At 45.6% G+C, this 22,500-nt stretch overlaps 1 protein-coding gene across 1 annotated transcript in view; it reads right to left on the bottom strand.

The window, feature by feature from the left end:
- Positions 1 to 21,706, bottom strand: part of TAF4B (TATA-box binding protein associated factor 4b) — a 96,167-nt gene extending 74,461 nt beyond the window's left edge. Inside the window, exons 1-3 of the mRNA XM_015427792.1 lie at positions 21,043 to 21,706; positions 2,442 to 2,590; positions 1,815 to 1,916 (exon numbers count right to left, since the gene is read on the bottom strand). Coding sequence (XP_015283278.1) covers positions 1,815 to 1,916; positions 2,442 to 2,590; positions 21,043 to 21,706 — 915 coding nt within the window. The remainder of the gene's footprint in view (positions 1 to 1,814; positions 1,917 to 2,441; positions 2,591 to 21,042) is intronic.
- Between the last annotated feature and the right edge of the window lie 794 nt (positions 21,707 to 22,500).

The following is a 22,500-nucleotide window of genomic DNA, read 5'->3' as shown; positions in this document are numbered from 1 at the left end:
ATCTCTAGTTCCTCTACCTCTTCGAAACCCAGCTTGTACTTCTGGCAGTTCTCTATCCACGTACTGTTGAAGCCTAGTTTGTAGTATCTTGAGCATGACCTTGCTAGCGTGTGATATGAGTGCAATTGCGCGATAGTTTGAACATTCCTTGGCATTGCCCATCTTTGGGATTGGAATGTATACTGACCTTTTCCAATCCTGTGGCCACTGTTGTGTTTTCCAAATTTGCTGGCAAATTGAGTGCAGCACTTTAACAGCATCATCTTTTAAGACTTTGAATAGCTCAGCTGGGATACCATCACCTCCACTAGCTTTGTTGTTAGTAATGCTTTCTAAGGCCCATTCACATTCCAGGATGTCTGGCTCGAGGTCAGTGATTATACCGTCGTGGTTGTCAAGGACATAGAGGTCTTTCTTGTATAGTTCTTCTGTGTATTCTTGCCATCTTTTCCTAATCTCTTCTGCTTCTGTTAGGTCCCTACCGTTTTTGTCCTTTATCATGGCCAGCTTTGCATGGAACGTTCCCTTGATTTCTCCAATTTTCTTGAAGAGATCTCTAGTCCTTCCCATTCTATTGTTTTCCTCTATTACTTTGCATTGTTCATTCAGGAAGGCCTCCTTATCTCTCCTTGCTGTTCTCTGGAAGTCTGCATTCAGTTGGGTAAATCTTTTCTTCTCGCCTTTGCCTTTTGCTTTCCTTTTTTCCTCTGCTATTTGTAAATAGCTACTACACTACTCGCTTGTAAAAGTTAAAATAATTTATGAACAAATTTAGCACCAGTCTCAGCCCTTTGCGGGACCCCACTGCACACTTCCCTCCATTGCAAGAACTGTCTATTTATTCCTACTCACTGTTTTCTACCATTTTACCAACTTTTAATCCAGAAGAGGGTCTATCCTATTATTCCTTAACTTAAAAGATTATTTAGTAGTCTTTGGTGAGGTACCTTGACAAAATCCTACTTTTTCTACTCCCACTCAGTTTAGCCTGCCTTGTACTCCTCTGCCCTCTGCTTCCTCCATCTGTCTCTGTTTCTGTCAATTGCCTCATATTCCTAACTTCCTCAAATATTAACAATCCCTGCTTCCCCATGCTATTTCCTTCGCCTTCTGATTGCATCGAACAAGCTGGCCCTTGCTTTGGATCCTGCTTACTCCCCACTTCATCTAGGCAGCTTCACTCTTCCGTTGGGTTACTTCTGTGGCACTTTTCTTTGCATCTCCAGTATGAGTCAACTCTGAAACGGCTACCACTAGTCAGAGATAGGACTTTTACAGTTATGCACTTTGTTCAAGGGCTGCTCTGATCAGAAGTACTCAATCTTAATTATTCCGTCTTCTTGTCCTCTTTCCTTCCAGCACCAGCAGTTCCTTAGGAGAAGATGCATTTGGAAGGCATTCCCGCCTAAGCATCAGTGCTTTCCTAACCACATCAGCTTCCCATCCCTTTCCTCTCTTCAACTCTCTCAACCATTCACAGCTACTAAATACTTCAGGAAACATTAATACAGGTACATAAACAATCCATACAAGACATTTCAAAATGTTAAATAAAAAGCAAAAGTGTACATATGTACATCACTCTCATATACTAAAAACACACTATCAGCGACAGAGCATGCTTAAAGTGTTGCTGCTGCCGCTGTTGTATTACGCAGTTTGTTTCCCGCATTTGGGGAAATCGCAGGGGTCAGCACACACGGAGTGCAATGGATGAGCCTCACCCTGGGAAACCCACCTGCATGATCATGGTTCTGTAAAATCTGTAAAAATCCTATCTAGGACTATCGATGTCAAAAAGACAAAAGTCATACCTCAATTCCAGCAGGTTTTTTAACAGTTGACGTAAGAGGAGTTGTCCGAGGCACTGTTTTCACAGGAGCTGCTAGTACTTTAAGTACCTGCGTTCCAGGATTCTTTATAAAAACACAATATTGATTAAAAGTAACAATCTCAGGTAAAGGGCAAGTACACTTCTCCTCTACAAAAACATTTCAGGGCTGTTCTTTGTGTACTGGAAGTTGGGAATATGACAGATTTGCATGGGAAGGTATCCATAGGTATGCATAGCAGTGTAAAAGACATGGCAACTTTCAGGGGTTTCAGTCTACAGTAGTACACACTTATATTCACATGTACCATCATAAATCCACTACTAAGTTAACAGCTGGACGTATCACAAGGTAAGGACACAAGCCCCTTAAGGTACAGACAATTATGCAACTGGTCCCAATAAAAAAAATTTCAAAATATTTAAGCACTCCCCCCTTCCCAGTCAAGATGTGCTAATAAAATGGCAAGGCCATCCTAAAGCTAAGGTAGATCCACTTCATTTACAAGCCAACATGCAAAGAAGTGATAAGACAGCACTCCAAGCCTTACGGAAATAAGTAATAAGAAGAGCATTTTGACATACACTGTAGTTACTGCTGAAGTATTACCTGTACAGTCCTTATTTTGACTATAGGTGCATTTGCAGGCAACGACTGCCTTAGACTTGTATTATTTGGGGCCTGGCCTTGGGCTTGCACAGGTGCTTGTTGAGACACCAGCATCAGCTGGCCAGTGTTACTTCTCAGAAGAACTGTTCCTACAAAAAACAAACACTACATTAGATTCTGTGAAGAGCACTACATATGATGAACCAACATCCTTTACATGATGCAATGTACTAAACTCAGAGAATGAGTGCTGTTGCCTCTTGCCTAGTACTTCCAAAATACTATGATATGCCTACCACTTTTTGCAGCATTTTCCATTTAGTAACAAGTACTTAAATAAGCATATTCAAGAATCAATGAATCCAATTCACAGTGAATTTGCTCACTAGTCTTGGCACTCACAGCTCTCCAGAATACAGATTCTATACTTAAGTATTATGTAGCAAAATCTGCTTGCCTTATTAACCAGTCTGAACAAGCTGGATGACACAAAGGAGGGGGAAATCCCACTCCCCATTGGCCCATCTTCCTCCCTCTGTTCCATCTTACTTTGTCCCACCCTCCACCTAGTTTCACACCCCCCCCCCGCTCTTTTCTTTCTCCATCCCTTGGTAATGCACCTGCCTAATCTTACTTTCCTTTTGCCCCTCACTAAACTGCCCAATCCTATCCTCTTACCAGTGATTCCCCAGTCTCACTCTGGCCCCTGCTTCCACCCTTCTTGCTCTGCCTCTGCTTTCAAGCCTCCTTCTCTAGCTTTTCTTCAGGCCTCCTTCTCTAGATTTCCTCCTACCTTCTCAACATCTTCTTCCCCTGCTCAGCCACCCAGTTTACACCCCCCAACTATCTGTCCCATTTGACTTCACCTGCCTGGTGTGTCTTAACTTGTCCTCTTGCTGATCCTGCTTACACCATTACCCTTTGCTTCTTGACTGCCAGGCACCATTGGTAGTTGTTCTGGCAACCAAAAATGACTTCTATGCATGCAGAGACATTGGTTTTACTGTTGGGAGGGTTAGCTACCAACTTTCTTTACCCTACAAATCTAGAGTTTCCCTTGGGTTTACAGATGGAGGAAGAGGAGGAGGAGATTGGATTTATACCCCACGCTTCACTTGGAGTCTTCCCCTCCCCACAACGGACACCCTGTGAGGTGGGTAGGGCTGAGAGAGCTCTGACACAAACTGCTCTTTCAGGAACAGCTGTGCCAGAGCTTGTGACTCATCCAAGGTCACATCAGCAGGTGCAAGTGGAGGATAGGGGAATCAAAGTGCCCACAGGCAAAAAAAAGGTTGGGAAAGCTTGAATGAAGATGAATGACCTGGATATATAAGCACTATAAAACCTGGCTTGGTAATATTATAGTGAAGGAGAAGAAGGAGAAGAAGAAGAGATTGGATTTATACCCCGCGCTTCACTTGGAGTCTCAGAGCGGCTTACAAACGCCTTTTCCCTTCCCCTCCCCACAACAGACACCCTGTGAGGTGGGTGGGGCTGAGAGAACTCTGACACAAACTGCTCTTTCAGAAGCAGCTGTGCCAGAGCTTGTGACTGACTCAAGGTCACATCAGCAGGTGCAAGTGGAGGAGTGGGGAATCAACCCCGGTTCTCCCAGATTAGAGTCCGCACACTTAACCACGTCCGCACACTTAACCACTACGCCAAACTGTACACCCCAATCCTGAAGATTTTTAAAAATCTACATGTGTGTGCGATGGACAATACTTGAGTTTTAGATCCACAGTTTGAGGGGAAGTGATCTACAGTAGCTTAGTGGTAGAGTACACTGCTTTCTGTGCAGGTTCAAAGTTCAAATCCTGGCAACTCTGAAAGGATTCCAGGTACCATGTGTTAGGATAGAATTATCTCTGCCTGAGAACTAAGTCAGGGTAGTTGAACCAACGGTTCCACATGTTCAAATATTTTAAGTTATCCAAGATCTCAACAGACAATTTGTTGTGTATTTCCCAGACTTCTGAGGCCATATCTGTATCTACCCATTTCTACACAACCAAAAGCTCTTCTTCCTTGCCCTGGAAAATGTATGCTGCTCATTCTACCTGTGCACTCCACAGTACTCTGAATTATTTAAAGCACCTTGATAGGGCACATATGTACTGGAAGACCTCTTTGTGTTCATGTACCAGACCGCAATCCTGCAGTTTCCCCACATTAAGCAGCAGTTTGCAATCCTCAGCAGCTTCACTGGTGGGAAGGCAGCATTGTAGTGGTGTAATTGTTAGGAATAGCAGACTCTGATCTGGAGAACTGGGTTTGATTCCCCAGTCCTCCACATGAAGCCAGCTGGGTGACCTTGAGTCAGTCACAGTTCTCTCAGAACTCTCAGTCCCACCCACCTCACAAGGTGCCTTTTGTGGGGAGAGGAAGGGAAGGAGCTAGTACGCCACTTTGAGACTACTTAAGAGAAAGCAGTGTATAAAACCAATTCTTCTTCTATATCTGACCAGACATCACCAGGAACATTCAAATAAACCTCGTTAGAAGCAATGTCAACCTCTCCAGCACCACTAGTCCTAGAGGTGAAGACAAGCCTTTTTGAGGGACTGTACAACCAGGAGGAGTTTAAGACTGTCTCAATAGTACCCCTAGGAACAGCTTTGCAATGAACTTGCACAGACACATATCCAAGTTTCTCACTGAGCAGGGTTTACAAATGTTCAAATTATTAATATTCTTTGTTCTCCAAGAACTACCACCAAGCCATTTTCTACTACATAAAAGTCTATACCCCTTAAAGTATCTTCCAAAGCCTAGGCTTCTCCATAGGTCTCCCCCCCCCCAAAAAAAAATAATCAGACTTGACATTTGAGAGTGATATCTATATATCTAATAGCCAAGTTGCCCCCTGAGTGCGGATCGCTAAATCAGCGCTCCAGGGGCACTTGGGGGGGAGGGGGAGGTTTGTGGACACGTGGGCCAGTCCCCACGTGTGCACAAAAATCGAAAAAGTTGAAAAAAAATTCGGGGGATGTTTAAATCCCCCCGAAAGTGACAGAGCGCTCCCTGCGCATGCGCAGGGAATGCTCTGTAGCTGGCCTCGCCGCCGCCTCCGCCGCCGCCGCGGAGCCCAGCCAGGTCGGAGCCGGGCGGGGTGGGGGGTGGAGGACCGGCCTCGCCGCCGCAGCCTCGGGGAGATTGAGGGGGGGATGGAGGAGACGGAGCTCTTCTCCCCCCTGCGAGTATCGCAGGTCCCCCTCTTGTCTGTTCACTAAACTAAAAAAAATGTTCTTTTACATTGTAGCCACAGTTGTTGCCCTTGCTCAAATTTTAAAAAGATTATTCCCACAATGAACAAGTTACATTAGCTAGGTCAAAGACTTCGAGGGAAACATGTTCTTAGGACACTTTCAGAAATGATGTTGAAGCAAAACCATTGGCCTACAGGAGAAATAGGTAACGCTATGGCCCGACCTGGGTAGCCCAGGCCAGCCCGCTCTCATCAGATCTTGGAAGCTAAACACGGTCCGCCATGGCCGGTATTTGGACGGGAGACCACCAAAGAACACCAGGTCACAATGCCGAGGCAGGCAATGGCAAACCACCTCTCTGAACCTCTGTTGCCTTGAAAACCCCACAAGGGATCACCATAAATCAGATGTGACTTGATGGCAACAAAGAGAGGCCTTATGCCCCTCCCCCCCCAATTTGTAAGGAACAGTTTCCAAGAAGAGAGTAGAACCGGCCACCTCGTTTCAACCTAGGAGCATGTATTCGCTTCCATGCAACAATTAAAATTGAAATGAATGCTTCTAGTTGTGACTAGGCATGCTTAGAATAAAACTGCAAAGTCTGTGCCAGCAAGGCTCAGATCGACTTCCACCTTTCCCAATTCAATATAAATTGTAAAATCTGCAGAGTCTACAATGTACATGCAGCTTTGGAAGGCCTTTGTTCTGCTTTCTATTACACATCAGCATTCATGTGCATGATACAAGAGGCTTAAAGGCACTCTTAGCATCATGTGTGAAAATGCCTCTAGAAGGAAGCACATAGCCCGGCCACTGTAAGAACGACTATAAACCAGTCTACAAAGTACAGTACACTATGGCTGTGTAACACTGCCATCTAATGGAAAAATTAGTAAGAGCCTGTGGCAGAGTGAAATGTAAACAGCTGCCTGTGTGCACGAAGTTGCCCTAGCCTTTAACATGCACTCGCTTCAAGAATAATTCTGCTGAAACAAAAAGCATGGAGAACCAAGACTCTACTGACTTGTTAAATATTCACTTGCCCTACTTGGATGTGTTCAAATATCAAACCTTCTTAAATAAAAAAGGCAAATCTTCTATGAAGCCACCACAGAGGGCTTGATTTTATTTAATTATGTTATAATTTATGAGCAAGAGCAGAATTAGGAGGCCTGCTTCTTCCTAGTCCTCCAACAGACAGGAGCAGAGATAGAAAAAACTGAGTCAAGCAAAAAATATGATTTTTGTTAATGCTGCATTACAGAGGTCCCCAACTTTGTTAAGCATGTTGGGACTTCTACAATTTTGAGAGCACTGACTGGGCACCACTGAACAGCTGCCATAGCAGCTGGGGTCAACAACAAACTATTGGGAAGCTCCAAAACAAATACCCTCCTGTGAGGAATACAGCTATTTCTGAATGTTTTCTCCCTGCAGACATTAAGGTGGACTCTTCAGAAGCAGATACTACTCCCAAAAAATAGAGGAAGACAGGATTAGATCTGTGCTTTGGGCAAAGGAGGAAGCAGGCATCAGCAAACACTTTGGTGGCCCACAGGTTGGGAATGACTGTTATAGCACCTCCAGCCCTGTATTAATTTATGAAAATAGTTATAGCCACCTTTACTCATGATTCAAGGTGCCTTACAAGTGACAATGTAAAACACCACAATTTAAAACCAACAAAATAAAACTTCAGACAAGTCTCTCCTCAAAGATGCCTGCAGTTTATAGCCCATTAAATGCCTTGGCAAATAAATGGCATCGCAGAACCTCCTGAAAATTTCTGAAGATGGCACTCCTTTCACTTCCTCAGGCAGCCAGTTCCAAGTGGGAGCTACAATGGAAAGGGCTCTAGCTGATACCAGGAGGCCTGCCTTAAGTAGGAGAAAAGCTGGTAGGTGGCAGCCTGAAGACCACAGGGACATATGGAAGGAGACAGTCCTTTAGGTACACAGGTCCTAGGACATGACTGACTTTAAAGTTCATAATTTGTGTCATCAAGTGTCTAATTTGCCCTATTTGGGCAAATTGATTGAGAGGGCGGTGGCAACACAGCTTCAGAGCTTTCTGGAGGATGCTTCTGTCCTGGATCCACTCCAGTCCGGCTTTCACCCTGGCCATGGGACGGAGACGGCGCTGGTTGCCCTTACTGACGACTTCCGGAGGCATCTGGATCGAGGCAGTGTGGCGGCACTGGTGTTGTTGGATCTGTCGGCCGCGTTTGATACGGTCGACCACCAGTTGTTGGCCCACCGCCTCGCTGACGCGGGGATACGGGGGCTCGCTCTTCAATGGCTTGCCTCTTTTCTCCAAGGTCAGGGACAGAGGGTGGCAATAGGGGAACAGCAGTCCCGGAGGCACCCACTGGAATGTGGTGTGCCTCAGGGTGCAGTGCTTTCCCCAATGTTGTTTAACATCTACATGCGCCCCCTCGCCCAGATTGCCAGGAGGTATGGGCTGGGTTGTCATCAGTATGCAGATGACACCCAGCTCTATCTGATGTTGGGCGGCCAGTCGAGCTCCGACCCAGAAGATCTGAACCGGGGATTACAGGCCGTGGCTGGGTGGCTCAGGCGGAGGTCCTGTGCCTGAGCCGGAACGGTTCGGGGTTGGGGATTCCGCTCCCGACCTTCGATGGGGTGTCTTTGGTGCCAGCGTCGGAGGTTAGGAGTTTGGGAGTGCTCCTGGATCCCTCCTTAACTATGGAGGCCCAGGTAGCAGCCACTGCCAGATCTGCTTTTTATCATCTGAGGCAGGTTCGGCAGTTGGCCCCCTTCCTCGACCGCGATGACCTGGCTATAGTGATCCATGTGACGGTCACCTCAAGGTTAGACTACTGTAACGCTCTCTACATGGGGCTGCCTTTGTCGCAGATCCGGAAGCCCCACATATACCCCCAAGAGTACTTCGGTTGGGGACCCAACATCGCCTGGGAATCCCAGGCCCCCGGGAGGTAAAGCTTGCTGCGACCAGGGACAGATCCTTCTCAGTGGTGGCCCCCACCTGGTGGAACAAGCTCCCGGAGGAGATCAGGGCCCTGCGGGACCTTATGCAATTCTGCAGGGCCTGCAAGATGGAGCTCTTCCGCCAGGCCTTCGCATAGGGGCCGCCGCTGCCACCACCACCAATGGTGGCAACACCATCAAGATTAGGAATTGCCCTTGAAAGCTCAGCCATAAACTGTGTGGCAATTTGGTATTGGCTTGAACCATCTACTGGACAGTGATACCCTAATGGGGAGGATTCGAAGATGCCATCAGAACCACTCAAGAACCACTTAAGACCATCTCGTTTATAGGAAGCACTTTATTATTGTTACTATTGTTATTATTTATGATTTTATTGTTTTATCTGGTTTTATAGATGGGCTTATGCCCCTTGTAAGCCGCCCTGGGCCTGCTTGCGGGGAGGGCGGGGTATAAATGCCTAAATAAATAAAAATAAATAAATAAATAAAATAACCAACACTATGAACTGGTATCACCTTGCCTTGTCTTGGTCTGCCTTAGGTATCTGAGTTACACTCCAGTGAGTTACAAGCTCTCTAATACACATACAATTCATTTAAGGAGACATGATTCATTTAAATAGCAATAGTTAGCAGGGAGCAGGTAAGGACAGAAAACAGAAATAGGATACCAGACCCTAATGATTTTATTACTGGAGATGTGTAGACAAAGCCCAGGAAAGACAGAAATCTGAGGAACAAGGAAAATGAGAAATGGTGGAGAAGGACAAGTCAACTCACCAAACTTGGGTACAGTTAATAACACTGTATACTGGCTCACATTTAAAAGGATAATACTGCAATTAAATTAGCAATTAAGCTGTCAAATCAGTACTTCAAAACAAAACAGGGAACACACTGAAATGTACTGCTTTGAAAGGAATGTCAGTAACCAGCATAGATGCGAAGGTCTGGGAGGGAACAGAAAAATTTGGGGGAATAACATTTTTCCTCCTGAGGAATGTTTTTCAGTTTAACCAACTGAAGAACTTGTAAAATTTGGGCAAAATCACCTATGAAATATTTTGTCTTTTTGAATGAGAAACCCCTTACTTTACAAAGCATTTCACTTATTTTGTCTTTTTGAATGAGAAATCCCTTACTTTACAAAGCATTTCACTTATTTCCATACGTCAGCATGGGGGGGGGGGGAATCCTATGAGAAAAATTAGAAATCGGGGGGCCAGTGGAAAAACCTCTTAAATTGCATACAACATTTTTCAGAATCTTTTGCGCAAGTGTAAATAACATGTATATTCAATGTCATAAAATTAACATCCGAACATGCTGGCGATGTGACTTAAGAACTTCTGTCCAAATGATGCTCTCTTATTTAGTACAGCATTAGTTTTCTACCTCCAACTTTTTTCCTGCCTCTCAGGTGGCAATGGGCTAGGGCAGCATAGGGTTAAGCCATTTGCCACTGTCTCTCAAGGGCTGGATACACTTTCAGTTTTTCCATAGAGAAAATAAAGACATTTGTACTGTTTAAATATATCAAATAGTATAATTTTATATTCTAACTAAGCTATAATTGGATAACTTTTGTGTTCAATCAGTAAAACGTTTTGGTTCAACAGGGCCTTTCAGTGCTGCATATATTTCCATTCCTCCAAAAATGTGGTTCCCTCCTCCCACTGAAATGTTTTCTTCCATGGAGTCAAAATTGTGGGAAATGTTACATGTTATATCCTAAGGAACCAACAGAGTCAATAACAAAGGAAAATGCTAGTGCACCGTGCCCCCCTAGTGACATAGGAAAGCTTTTCCTATTCACTAATCAACTGCTATAATTGCAGCCATCTCCATAAAAACTAATGAAAATTGGCCAACTGAACAGAACTACCTTATTTTGAATGGCTGCTGTTATTTTAAATCCTTTTTTAAAAAAAATACAGGCTGACCCCACCCTGCTGTTGTGAAACAGAAGCAAAAAGAAACTGTTCAGAGAATCTCAGTTACAGAAAATAACCCAGCACTGTTAACAATACCTAAGAACATAAGAACATAAGAGATGCCAATGTTGGATCAGGCCAAAGGCCCATCCAGTCCAACACTCTGTATCACACAGTGGCCAGAAATACCAGTGCCATCAGGAGGTCCAGCAGTGGGGCCAGGACATTAGAAGCCCTCCCACTGTGGACCCCCCCAAGCACCAAGATGACAGAGCATCACTTGCCCCAGAGTCCCTATCTATACCTTGTGGCTAATAGCCACTGATTGACCTCTGCTCCATATGCTTATCTAATTCCCTTTTGAAGCTGTCCATGCTTGTAGCCGCCACCACTTCCTGTGGCAGTGAATTCCAAGTGTTAATCACTCTTTGGGTGAAGAAGCACTTCCTTTTATCCGTTCTAACCCGACCGCTCAGCAATTTCATGGAGTGCCCACGAGTTCTTGTATTGTTAGAAAGGGAGAAAAGTACCTCTTTCTCTACCTGCTCTTTCCCATGCATAATCTTATAAACCTCAATCATGTCACCCCTCAGTCATCGTTTCTCCAAGCTAAAGAGCCCTAAGCGCCTTAACCTTTCCTCATAGGGAAAGTGTTCCAACCCTTTTATCATTCGAGTTGCCCTTTTCTGCACTTTTTCCAAAGCTATAATATCCTTTTTAAGGTGTGGTGACCAGAATTGCACACAGTATTCCAGATGAGGTCGCACCATTGATTTATATAGCGGCATTATGATATTGGCTGATCTGTTTACAATACCCTTCCTAATAATCCCCAGCATAGCATTGGCCTTCTTTATTGCAGTCACACACTGTCTCGACATTTTCAGTGAGTTATCTACTACAACTCCAAGATCTCTCTCTTGATCTGTCTCTGCCAGTTCAGACCCCATCAACGTGTATTTATAGTTAGGATTTTTGGCTCCAATGTGCATCACCTTGCACTTGGCCACATTGAACCCCATTTGCCATGTTGACGCCCACTCGCCCAACTTTGACAGATCCCTTTGGAGTGCCTCACAATCCTCACTGGTTTTCACCACCCTGAACAACTTCGTATCATCCGCAAATTTAGCCACTTCACTGCTTACTCCCAACTCCAAATCATTAATGAACAAGTTAAAAAGCAGTGGACCAAGTACTGATCCCTGTGGTACCCCACTGCTTACACCCCTCCACTGGGAGAACTGCCCATTTATACTCACTCTCTGTTTTCTATTAATTAGCCAGTTTTTGATCCATAAAAGGACTTGTCCTTTTATCCCATGATTTTTGAGCTTGCTTAGGAGCCTTTGATGAGGAACTTTATCAAAAGCTTTCTGGAAGTCAAGGTAAACAATATCTATTGGATCCCCCTTGTCCACATGTTTGTTCACCCCCTCAAAGAACATTAACAGGTTAGTGAGACAAGATCTTCCCTTACAGAACCCATGTTGAGTCTGCCTCAATAGGTTTTGTTCATCTATGTGCCTACTAATTCTTTCCTTAATAATGGTTTCCACCAATTTACCCGGTATCGACGTCAGACTGACAGGCCTGTAATTTCCCGGATCTCCTCTGGAACCCTTTTTAAAGATGGGAGTGACATTAGCTACCTTCCAGTCCTCAGGAATGGAGGCTGATTTTAAGGAGAGATTACATATTTTTGTCAGGAGATCCACAAGTTCACAATTGAGTTCTTTCAGAACTCTTGGATGTATGCCATCTGGGCCTGGTGATTTATCAGTTTTTAAGTTGTTTATCAGTTTTAGGACCTCCTCTCTCGTCACCTCAATCTGACTCAGGTCTTTCAACACCCCTCCCGAACTCAGCGGCTCTGGAGTGGGCAAGCACCTCTCATCTTCCACAGTGAAGACGGAGGCAAAAAATGCATTTAGCTTCTCAGCCATTTCCCTATCATCCTTCAGTACTCCTTTTACCCCTTGGTCATCCAAGGGCCCCACTGCCTCCCTGGCTGGTTTCCTGTTTCTAATGTATTTGAAGAAAGTTTTATTGTTGGTCTTTACATTTTTTGCTATATGCTCCTCATATTCCCTTTTTGCCTGCCTGACCACAGACTTGCATTTTATTTGCCATAGCCTGTGTTCTGTTTTATCAGCCTCACTGTGACTAGCTTTCCACCGCTTAAAGGAATCCTTTTTACCTTTTACAGCTTCCATTACTTTGTTTGTTAACCATGTAGGCTTTTTCTTATACCTGTTTGTGCCTTTCCTAACCTGCGGAATATATTTTATTTGAGCTTCTAGAATTGTAGTTTTAAACAGTTTCCAAGCTTCCCCAATGGTTTTGACCCTTTCTACTTTTCCCTTCAGTTTCCTCCCCACATGTCCCCTCATATCAGAGAAGTTACCCCTTTTAAAGTTAAAAGTGGTTGTGTGAGTCTTTTTGGCCAATTCCCTATTTGTACAAATGTTGAACTCAACAACATTATGATCACTGTTCCCAAGGGGTACAATCACTTTTACATCTCTCACCAGGTCTTGAGTGTTACTTAGGACCAAATCAAGGATCGCCTCTCCCCTGGTCGCTTCTGTGTCCATCTGCTCCATAGCACAGTCATTTAGAGTGTCTAGAAACTCAATCTCTTTCTCTCGACTAGAACACATATTGATCCGATCAATGTGTGGGTAGTTAAAATCACCTATTATGACACAGTGTTTTTGTCTAGCTGCTATCTTTAATTCATTAATCATTTTATAATCCTCCTCTATCTTTTGATCTGGTGGGCGATAACAAACTCCCAGTGTTAAGTTTCCTTTTGGCCCCCCTATTTCAACCCACAGAACTTCAAGAAGCGAATCCAATTCTCTTAGCCTCTCAATCTTTCTGGACTTTATACCCTCTCTGACATACAGAGCCTCCATTACATTTTAAAATTTCAAAGTTAATGTCACTGTTTTACAACAGCTATGCTAATTACAAAGACAAATTAGTCCAAACCCCCCCCCCCCCCCCAGCTTCTTAAAAGCAGTAACAGTGCTGGAAACGCAAGCCTTGCTGCTTCAGTGCATATTGTCTTTGGGGACTGTGTGCGTCCTCACAGAACACAACAGTTAATGTTCAGAGAGAATCCCAAGAACCACTAGAAAAGATTTTCCAAGGTGGCCGTACTAAAAGCTAGTCTGGCATCTTCTGTGGGAAACAAAGTATCACTAAGCAGTTTAGCAAGGCAATAACAGCCAAAGCAATCTTTGAAAACATACCCTGTTACAAAAGAGTAAGAACCATAGATAAGCAGGGCCATAGACAAAGTTGCCTTTGTGCAGAAGCCATCCCGTTACTTATTTTGGCTTTCAGAGCAAAACACAATCATGGCACAAGAGAACACCACAAGAGCTTTACTCCTGTGAAGTGTGGACTTAACTTTATGGATGGGCAAGAACTGGCTCTCGGACTAAAGTTCATGATGAATTTTGGCTGGTTCATGAACTTAAGTTCGTGGCAGATTGACCGGCATGAACTTTCCACAAACTTTCAAGCTGTTTGTGGCAGTTTGTCAATGAATACACTTCCAGACAGACTGTCTCTGCTCAATCTAAATGTTTTCCAAACTTCCAAGCAACAGGGGGTAGAACTTGCAAGACATGCAAAGGAGAATCCAGGAAAGGTCCTCTGTGAGTTTGGTGCCTCTAGCTGGCACAGGGATCCATTCTATACACTCCTGGACATCCTGAAGCTGCGCCTGTCATTTCCCCAAGAAAGCACTTTCCTGGGGCATCTTCTTAGGGAGGCTGTAACTCAGACCCTATAGATCTAATTATCACCAAACTTGGAAGGCAGGTAAAGGAGCGTCAGCCAGAGATCCTCCATGAGTTTGCTGTCTCTAGCATGCCGGGGGCTGTTCTACAGCATCACGAACCTCACAAACCAAAATGGTTTGTTTAGAAGCCAAAAGTTCATGATGGTTCATGGTTTGTGAACCAGGCACAATACGAACTTATCTTAACTTGACAATCCCTACTTAACTTAACATAAGAATTGTATGAAGGGTACACAAGCACAGACTCACAAAACAATATAATGCCATCTATACTTCAATAGTTTTTTTCAGTTAATACCCCTTCTAGAAAACCTGATATGAGTCCATTTGTGCAGAAATATCACTTTTTCTCTTGCAAATTGGAACAGATTGCATCCTGTTACGTTGGTGTAACAGAACAAAGTATTAATGTTAAAAGCAAAGTGCGTATCAGGATCGATGCTTGAATTCTGAGGCAAAAGGCTCCTAAATAAAACCCACAGACTCCACACCCTGACTCTCCTAAATTTTAGGGCTTCCTACTGGTAATCATTAGAACACAAGAAGAGTCCTGCTAGATCAGACCAGTGGTCCATCTAGTCCAGTATCCTACCTAACACACTGGCCAACCAGTTCTTCTGGACATCCAAAAACATGGCATCGAGGCCGAGGCCTTCCAGGTGCTGCCTTCTAGCACTGGTATTTGGAGGCTTACTACCTCTGAACATCAACATTCCCTTTAATCACTATGGCTAGTAGCCACTGATAGACCTATCCTCCATGAATCTAATTCCCTTTTAAAACTGTCTGCGCCAGTGGCATCACTAAATCTTCTGGCAGCAAATTCCACATTTTAATCACTTACTGCGTACAGAAGCATTTCCTTTTGTCCATTCTCCATCCACTGCCCATCAACTTCATTGGATACAGCTTGTCAAAAATTGTATTCAAGGAGGTTTTCAATGAGATTGAATTACTGCCCCTGCCAGAGGTCTTGAACCCTTATTTAATTCCTACAAGAATGAATTAGCCAAGTGGGGAAGGGGTCCAAAGTACAGGTGGCTGGTGTTACAGTATTCTTAAATCAGGGAAAGCAACCGAATTTACCCATATATATGTGACACTTCTATTTCACTATTTTTTTTAATTAGATTTTTTTAGTCACCACTCACCCAAAGGGTCTCATGCAACTTACAACATTAAAACCAATAAGGTAAAAATAACATAAAAACAAATATTAACATTAAACATGTGGCTATCACCATACCACTATTAAAACAGCCCAAGCTCATGGTGTCCACACAAAAGGCCAACTTAAATAATTCAGCTTTTCATGCCCTGTGGAAATGAAACAAGTCTGGCAGGGCTCGGGTGTCATCGGAGAGTGCATTCCAAAGGGTAGGGGCCACAACTGAGAAGGCCCTTCCCCTGGTGACAGCTAAGTGAGGCATCCTGACCCTGACAAATAAGGAGCCAGCTGGTGGGTCTGGTGCAGGTGAAGAAATACTGACTGCATGACCATGGACACTTGTTTATCCATGGTCACTTGTTTATCTGATGATAGCGTAGAATCCAACCACACCCCGAGACTCTTTGCATAGTCTACAGCTGTCAACTGGACACTATCAAGTCTTGGGAGTGACCCTCCAGCTAGCATTTCAGTCTTTCCCAGCCACATGACCTCCATCTGGGATGGATTCAGCTTCAGCCAGCTCCCCCTTAGCCACTGGACTACAGCATCCAGACAGGGCCAGCTCGAGGTGTTTCTGCGCCCTAGGCAAGGCTGCCTTGTGGTGCAGATGCCAACCTCCAGGTGGGGCCTGGGGACCTCTGGAGCCAGCCACCCTTTTGCTTCTACTGTCACCGCCTCCCCCCTGCAGCTGTCAGACCCAGCGAGCATGCCCCGCATGTTCCTGCAGCGCCCTCCAAGATGGAAGAGAGATTTCTCTCATGCTCCGCTTCCGAAGGCAGTTTGGGAGGAAGGTGGGGGGGATCCTGTCTCCAGGCGGGGGATGCTCACCGGATGCCTCTCCCCAATTAGCGTAGTGCTGACACTTGGAGAGCTGCTTGCGGGCTTTTGGCGGTGGCGGGGGAGGCACAGCTTGGCGCCCCATCCAGGGCCCAGCACTCTAGGCGAATGTCTAGTTCGCCTAGTGGGTGAGCCGGCCCTGCATCCAGACACTGGGATAGTACCAAGAGGCCTGCCACGAACTACTTATCTAGCAGGAGGAAAAGCTGGATGTCATCAGCATATTGATGGCACCCAACTTCAAACCTCCTGACAATCTCAGCAAGAGGGCACACATACATATGCTAAATAAGAGAGAGAGAATCAAACCCTGTAGGACCCCACAATTCAGGTCTCATTGGGAAAACCTCTCCTTCCCGATAGCAACCCTCTGAGAGTTTCCCTGGAGGAATGAGGACAACCAACTAAGGACAGTGCCCCTTACCCCCAGGGAGGTAAGGCAGTCAATCAAGACCAAATGGTCAACTGTATTGAAGGTCGCTGACAGATCCAAAAGGATCAACAGGGCTGGCATGCCTGTGCCGAAATGTAAATTGAGACTGTCAACCAAAGCAACCAGTGAAGTCTCAATCCCAAAGCCAGGCCTGAAGCCCAATTGAAAAGGATCCAGGGCAGATTTCTCATCCAGGAAAATCTGGAGCTGCTCGACCACTGCTTGCTGAATTACCTTCCCCAGAAAACGTAGATTAGACACTGGCCGGTAATTGGCTTGCTCCTTTTTATCTAAGGAGGGTTTCTTTAACAAAGGTCTAACAATTGCCTCCATAAGGGAGCTAGGGAAACATGAAAGAGACAAATGAATAATCTGTCTCAAAAGGCCATTTACCACTTCATGGCATGATTTTACCAGCCACAAGAACAAGGATGCAAGGAGCAGGTAGTTGGCTTCGCAGCTGTCAGGTGCCTGTCAACATCCTCAAGAGTGAACAGGCCAAAAGAGACCAAAAAAAGAACTGGGTAAGCGGAACCTCCATCCCACTACTGTTATCAAATTTAACAGCCAACTCCAGGCAGAACTTGAGACGTCATCCACAAAAAAGTTTGCAAATGAATCACAGCTGAGAGCCAAATCAGTTTTAGGACATACCAAAGGAGAGATCACTTGTCAAACCAATCTGAATACTTGAGCTGGTTGCATGCTACTGGGCGCAATGGAAGCAGCAAAATAATCTTTTTGTTGCTTTCACTGCCACCTCATAGGCCTTCAATTGGGCTCTATAGTGTGTTCACAAAGCTTTGTCTCGTGTTCATCACCAATTCCACTTTAGCCATCTGAGCAACCTCTTAAAATCTCTTAGACTCTCATTATACCAAAGCACCACAGAGACACAAGGGTGCAGAAGCTTATCCAACTGGTAGCTTCCCAAGACCTCTTTTCCAAATCTCTGTCAGCTCATCAAAGGAACTGCCAGCCGGTCCAGATAAATCCCACAGAGGATTTTGAAAACCATCAGGATTCATTAGTCTCCGTGGGTGAGCATACATATAATTGCCCCTGCAGGGGGGAATGGCCATCCCCAAACCGATCCTTACGAGGAAGTGGCCTGACATGGCACCAGTTCACAAACAACCATACTATTCAGATTGAGCCCTGCACAAAAGATCAAGTCTAGCATGTGGCCTGCTTCATGTGTGGAGATTGATATAACCTGGGAGAGTCCCAACATTGCCATGGCAACCATGAAATCTGAGGCTGCACCATGTAAGGAAGTCTCTGCATGGACATTAAAGTCCCCCAAGACCAATAGTCTAGGGAAACACAGTGTCCACGCAGCTACTGCCTCTGATAGAAGGGAGTCCACTGAGAGCTGGGCAAACGGTACACCAGCAGGACTCCCACCCTCCCCCCGACCCCCCAAGCCAGGCCAACACATTTAAGGCCAATGATAGTTTGCTCTCAGTGTTAAAAGCCATTATGTACAATGACGTACACCAGTACTACTTAAGCCAGGGGTGTCAAACATAAGGCCCGGGGGCTGGAACTGGCCCATCCACGGCTCCAATGTGGCCTGCAAGCAGCTAGTGCAAAAGGGAGGGAACAGGAGACTGCTTGGGAGGAATGGGCAGAACCATTCCTATTGTGGCTTCAACATGGCGGAACAACCTCATCTGCAGCAATCAAGCAGCGTGGGAGCATCTGCCTAGGGCTGCACTGCTGGCTCTCCAGACCATCCATATGGGTTTTCCTCTGCACACACACACACCCCCAGCCCATGGGGCCTTGCAGTGAGGATACAACAACTCGGATCTTACCAGCTGCTGTCCTTCATACACTTTATGTCCCCAGTAGCTGGCATTACGTTTTATGGCACAGATGGCCTGGCCCAACAACGTGACATTTATGTCAGGTTTGGTCCTCATAACAAATGAGTTTGACACCTCTGATTTAAGCTGTCATAACGAGGCCTGATAGCAAGAGATAAGAGGAAAGGCAGGTATCATCCAAAAAGGCCTAGAGAAGTCTGATCACTATGGTCTCAAAAATACTGATCAAGAACTGCCTCTTTATTCAGTGTTTGGTTTTAGGTGTGAGTGAATTATCACCTTTTATAGGACCCTAACCTCCTCCAAAGAGATAAGAGATGCTAATCTCAGTGAAAAGCCCATTCAGCTCAAATGGCCTGATCTTCAACCATGATGGACATTGATCCAATCTGAACAATCACGGCTTTCACAACCTCAAGTATCCTATCAACATTCTTGAAGACGTTTATACAATGGCAACAAGCAGTTGTTTCTGACATGGACTAGAAATTTGATACACGTAACCCAACAGCCCAATTACTACAACAGTCGTCCTGAAACACCTGAGACTACCGGGAAAAGAAGTCGAGCCGGAGTAACATCAAGACCCACCACCTGGGTGCCGGTAGGAAGCCCCCCGCTTCTATACCATGTGGCCCAAGTTAGGGATCAAAGCGTTCTTAGAACACACCATATGTAAACTGCCCAGAGACCCTTCAGGGTTAGGGCGGTATAGCAAGTTGAAGGTTAAATAAATAAGCATAAAAATGGGAGATTTGCATATCTCAAAACAAAGATTAAAGATTTTCATGCTACACAGTTAAAACTTCAACCAGTTCAGTGAACGGGAGTGCACTGACTCACAGCCAGCAATGGAAGGGAACATCAGAAGGGGCAGTTAAAAAAGGCATTCCTTTATACACTTCAGGAAGGCCCAGAGTCAGCACAGATGATTATTTCACCAGATGATAGCATGGAACAGTGGGCAATGGGGAATGATATCAGTTTTGAGACTAGCAGCCACTTATGCCAGCAAAATTTATTACTACACACAGAAATTACACTAGAGCAAGACCTTGAGATATAAACTGAGTTGCCACCACTACCCACTACCTGCATAACAGCACTGAACATGTAATCCCACCTCCATTGTATTCCATATTTAATACATGAGCATGTTTCAGAGACCTAGTGAAATGAGTGAGCTACAGACAAACAAGTTTCAGCCACTGCTCAAAACAAACTTTTGGATTTAGCTTACACAGACCTTAAACTGTAAATCCATTCTGACCTGTCCTCAGTTCTAATTTAAAGAAGTCTTTATTTAGCTTACTTTCCACAAAGTTATTTCTTCAAAATCTAGTACAGTCAACTGACTAGAAAGCAGAAAAAGTAGAGGTAACACTGCCAGTTCTCTAACCATTATGCAGTGTCTGCAACTTCCTACTAGGATTTTAAAACAAGGATGAGTCAACAGTAATTTCTGGATATAATCTGACCAGTCTGTTTTGTGGTGGGACTCACCAGCAGTGTTCCCTCTAAGCTGATTTTAGTGTAAGCTAGCTCACAGTTTTTTAGCCTCCGGCTCGCACATTTTTGCCTTAGCTCAGGAAGGATGGCTCTAGAGCAAACTAGTTTATGCAGTAGCCAAATCGCCCACTCACGACTTTAATGCCAGTAGCTCACAAAGTAGACTTTTTGCTCACAAGACCCCACAGCTTAGAGGGAACATTGCTCACCAGTACTGACTACCAATACCACTCGAGTTCTGAGGGAAGAACTGGTGGAAATCTGTGCAACCTTATATATGGGTACTGCCACACACACACACACACACACACACACACACACACACTGTACTGGGTTTAACCAAAGCCACAGTTTGGATCCTGCGTTTCCAGGAGCGGAAGGAAGTTGGAGTCTGACTTTCTGGCCTCCTCCCTCAATAAACTTTTAGCCGGATTAAAGGATAAATGATGTTGGGACAAATAGGATAAATATAGTATTTAGTTGCCCGTTTCATTTCTCAACTTGTTGCTTTACCCTGGTCGTGTCATTTGGCACTCCAAATGACCAGCAATAGCTCCCATCAAACACTCTTCAGGAACTTTTAGTCAATGAATACATGTAGTAGAGACAGTGGTCCCATATTTCCGAACACGAGAAGGCTGTGGCCTGCTGTAGCTTCTTATACTACATCTGACAAAGAAACAGCACTGAAATGAAACAACCAGAATGCCACTTATTTCCTAGCTCAGTAAACAGCATTACAAGCTCTTCCTGGTCCCTCCTACCCACATTTAAGCAGCAGGGTCAACTTTGTTCAAGCATTCTTCTATATACATTGTTATGAATGTTGAGATGTGTTCTCAAACGCAACACTGTATTGAGGGAGAGAGACCTACAGAAGTCACCTACCTTGTGGAAACTGAAAGTTTGCAGGTAACTGCACTGTCGTCGTTGGCGGGGCTTTTGCTCCAGCTGAGGATACCAGCGTAGTAGCCACACTGGAAGGTTTGGAGAGTTCCTGGACAGGAACGACGGGCGCTGCTTTGGCCACCAGAGTCCCTCCGGGAGCAGAGAGCACTCCGGGCTGCTGGGAGACTGAAGGCACCAGGCTGAAAGGAACTTTCCTGCTCGCAGGGTTCATAGCAACTGCTACACGCCCCATGGTCGTCACTGGGCAGGGGACTGAGGCAACACAGGTCTGGACGTGGAAGACGGCGGGGGCTTCCTGGACTCCACTGGCCCCATTTACAGGCGAGCCTGCCGCCAAGGCAATGTGCTCAGGAGGCCCGGAGGGCGTCCCCTTTTCCAGGGCTGCCGGTACAGCCGGCGGCGGGATGCTCATGGAGGAGACAAACTGCGCTGAAAAGCAACGTTCCAGAGCTTCCAGCAGAGCCCAAGTGTATCCACAGCATAGCAGCCGCCAAGAGTTCCCAGAAGCCCGGCGAAGACTCAGTGGCTGACGATGCGGCAACTGCAGGAGGGTTCTCAGTGCACAGGCTGCTACAGCCGACAGACCGTGCAGGGACCCGGCAGCAGCTACTGACCTCTTTGCAAAAAACACATGGTCATGCATCCGTTGCCGGCTCCTCTACTCCTAGCGCGCGCTCACGTGGATAAACCCGGGAAGCCTCCTTCAGCGGAGGACGCCTGGAAGAGAGACGTACACGCGGCTATGTCCGGCAGCACCCTCCCAGCTTCTGCATCACGTAGGGCTTGCCTCCGCCCCCCAGCAACAAACCCAGGGCTTTTGCTTCCATTAGCCGCCCTTATGTACCCATGCGGAGTCCCGGCGCACGCGCCATAGCGCTCGGGACGGTGAAGCTGGGCTTCCTCGGGTCTTCTGCAGTTTCATTGGCTAAATCGCTCAACCTCCTTAATGGCTACGTCATCGAGGCAGCTGTCCACACAGCCAAAGGAGAACGCCGAGGGAAAGTTACCGCAGAAAGTGAACGTGCTCTCTCAAGCAAGGGGCATCGCTGGTTCGAGGAGGAAAGCAGTGAAGTTTGTAGTACTGCCCTGGATTTATGCACTGAAATGTTAACGTCTTACATAATATGTGGTTTTTTCGCCAAGCCACTTTCATCCTCTCGTGGCTGCGTCATGCCTGGACAGATACAACATGCGAAGCAAGCAATCACGAGTGGAAATAAATACTATCATATGTCCGCCGTCCCCCGGATATTGCCTGAGGATTTCTTTGTGGTTCGCACGTGCAGTTGCCCATGCCACTTGTAATAGCTGCAGCTGTTTACACGGGTAGAAGACGAGCTCTCTGGCTGCCCTCTACACTTGCACAACTAATCTCACCAGAAGTGTTCTAAATCATGAGTACATAGGTAATGGTTTGCAATCGAATAATTAAGTTGT

This window comes from Gekko japonicus, unplaced genomic scaffold, assembly GCF_001447785.1.
Source record: "Gekko japonicus isolate JY-2015 unplaced genomic scaffold, Gekko_japonicus_V1.1 scaffold533, whole genome shotgun sequence".
In the NCBI taxonomy this organism is placed as follows: domain Eukaryota; kingdom Metazoa; phylum Chordata; class Lepidosauria; order Squamata; family Gekkonidae; genus Gekko; species Gekko japonicus.
Note: the sequence above shows the minus strand (reverse complement) of the source record. Positions and strands in the feature narration are given on the sequence as shown.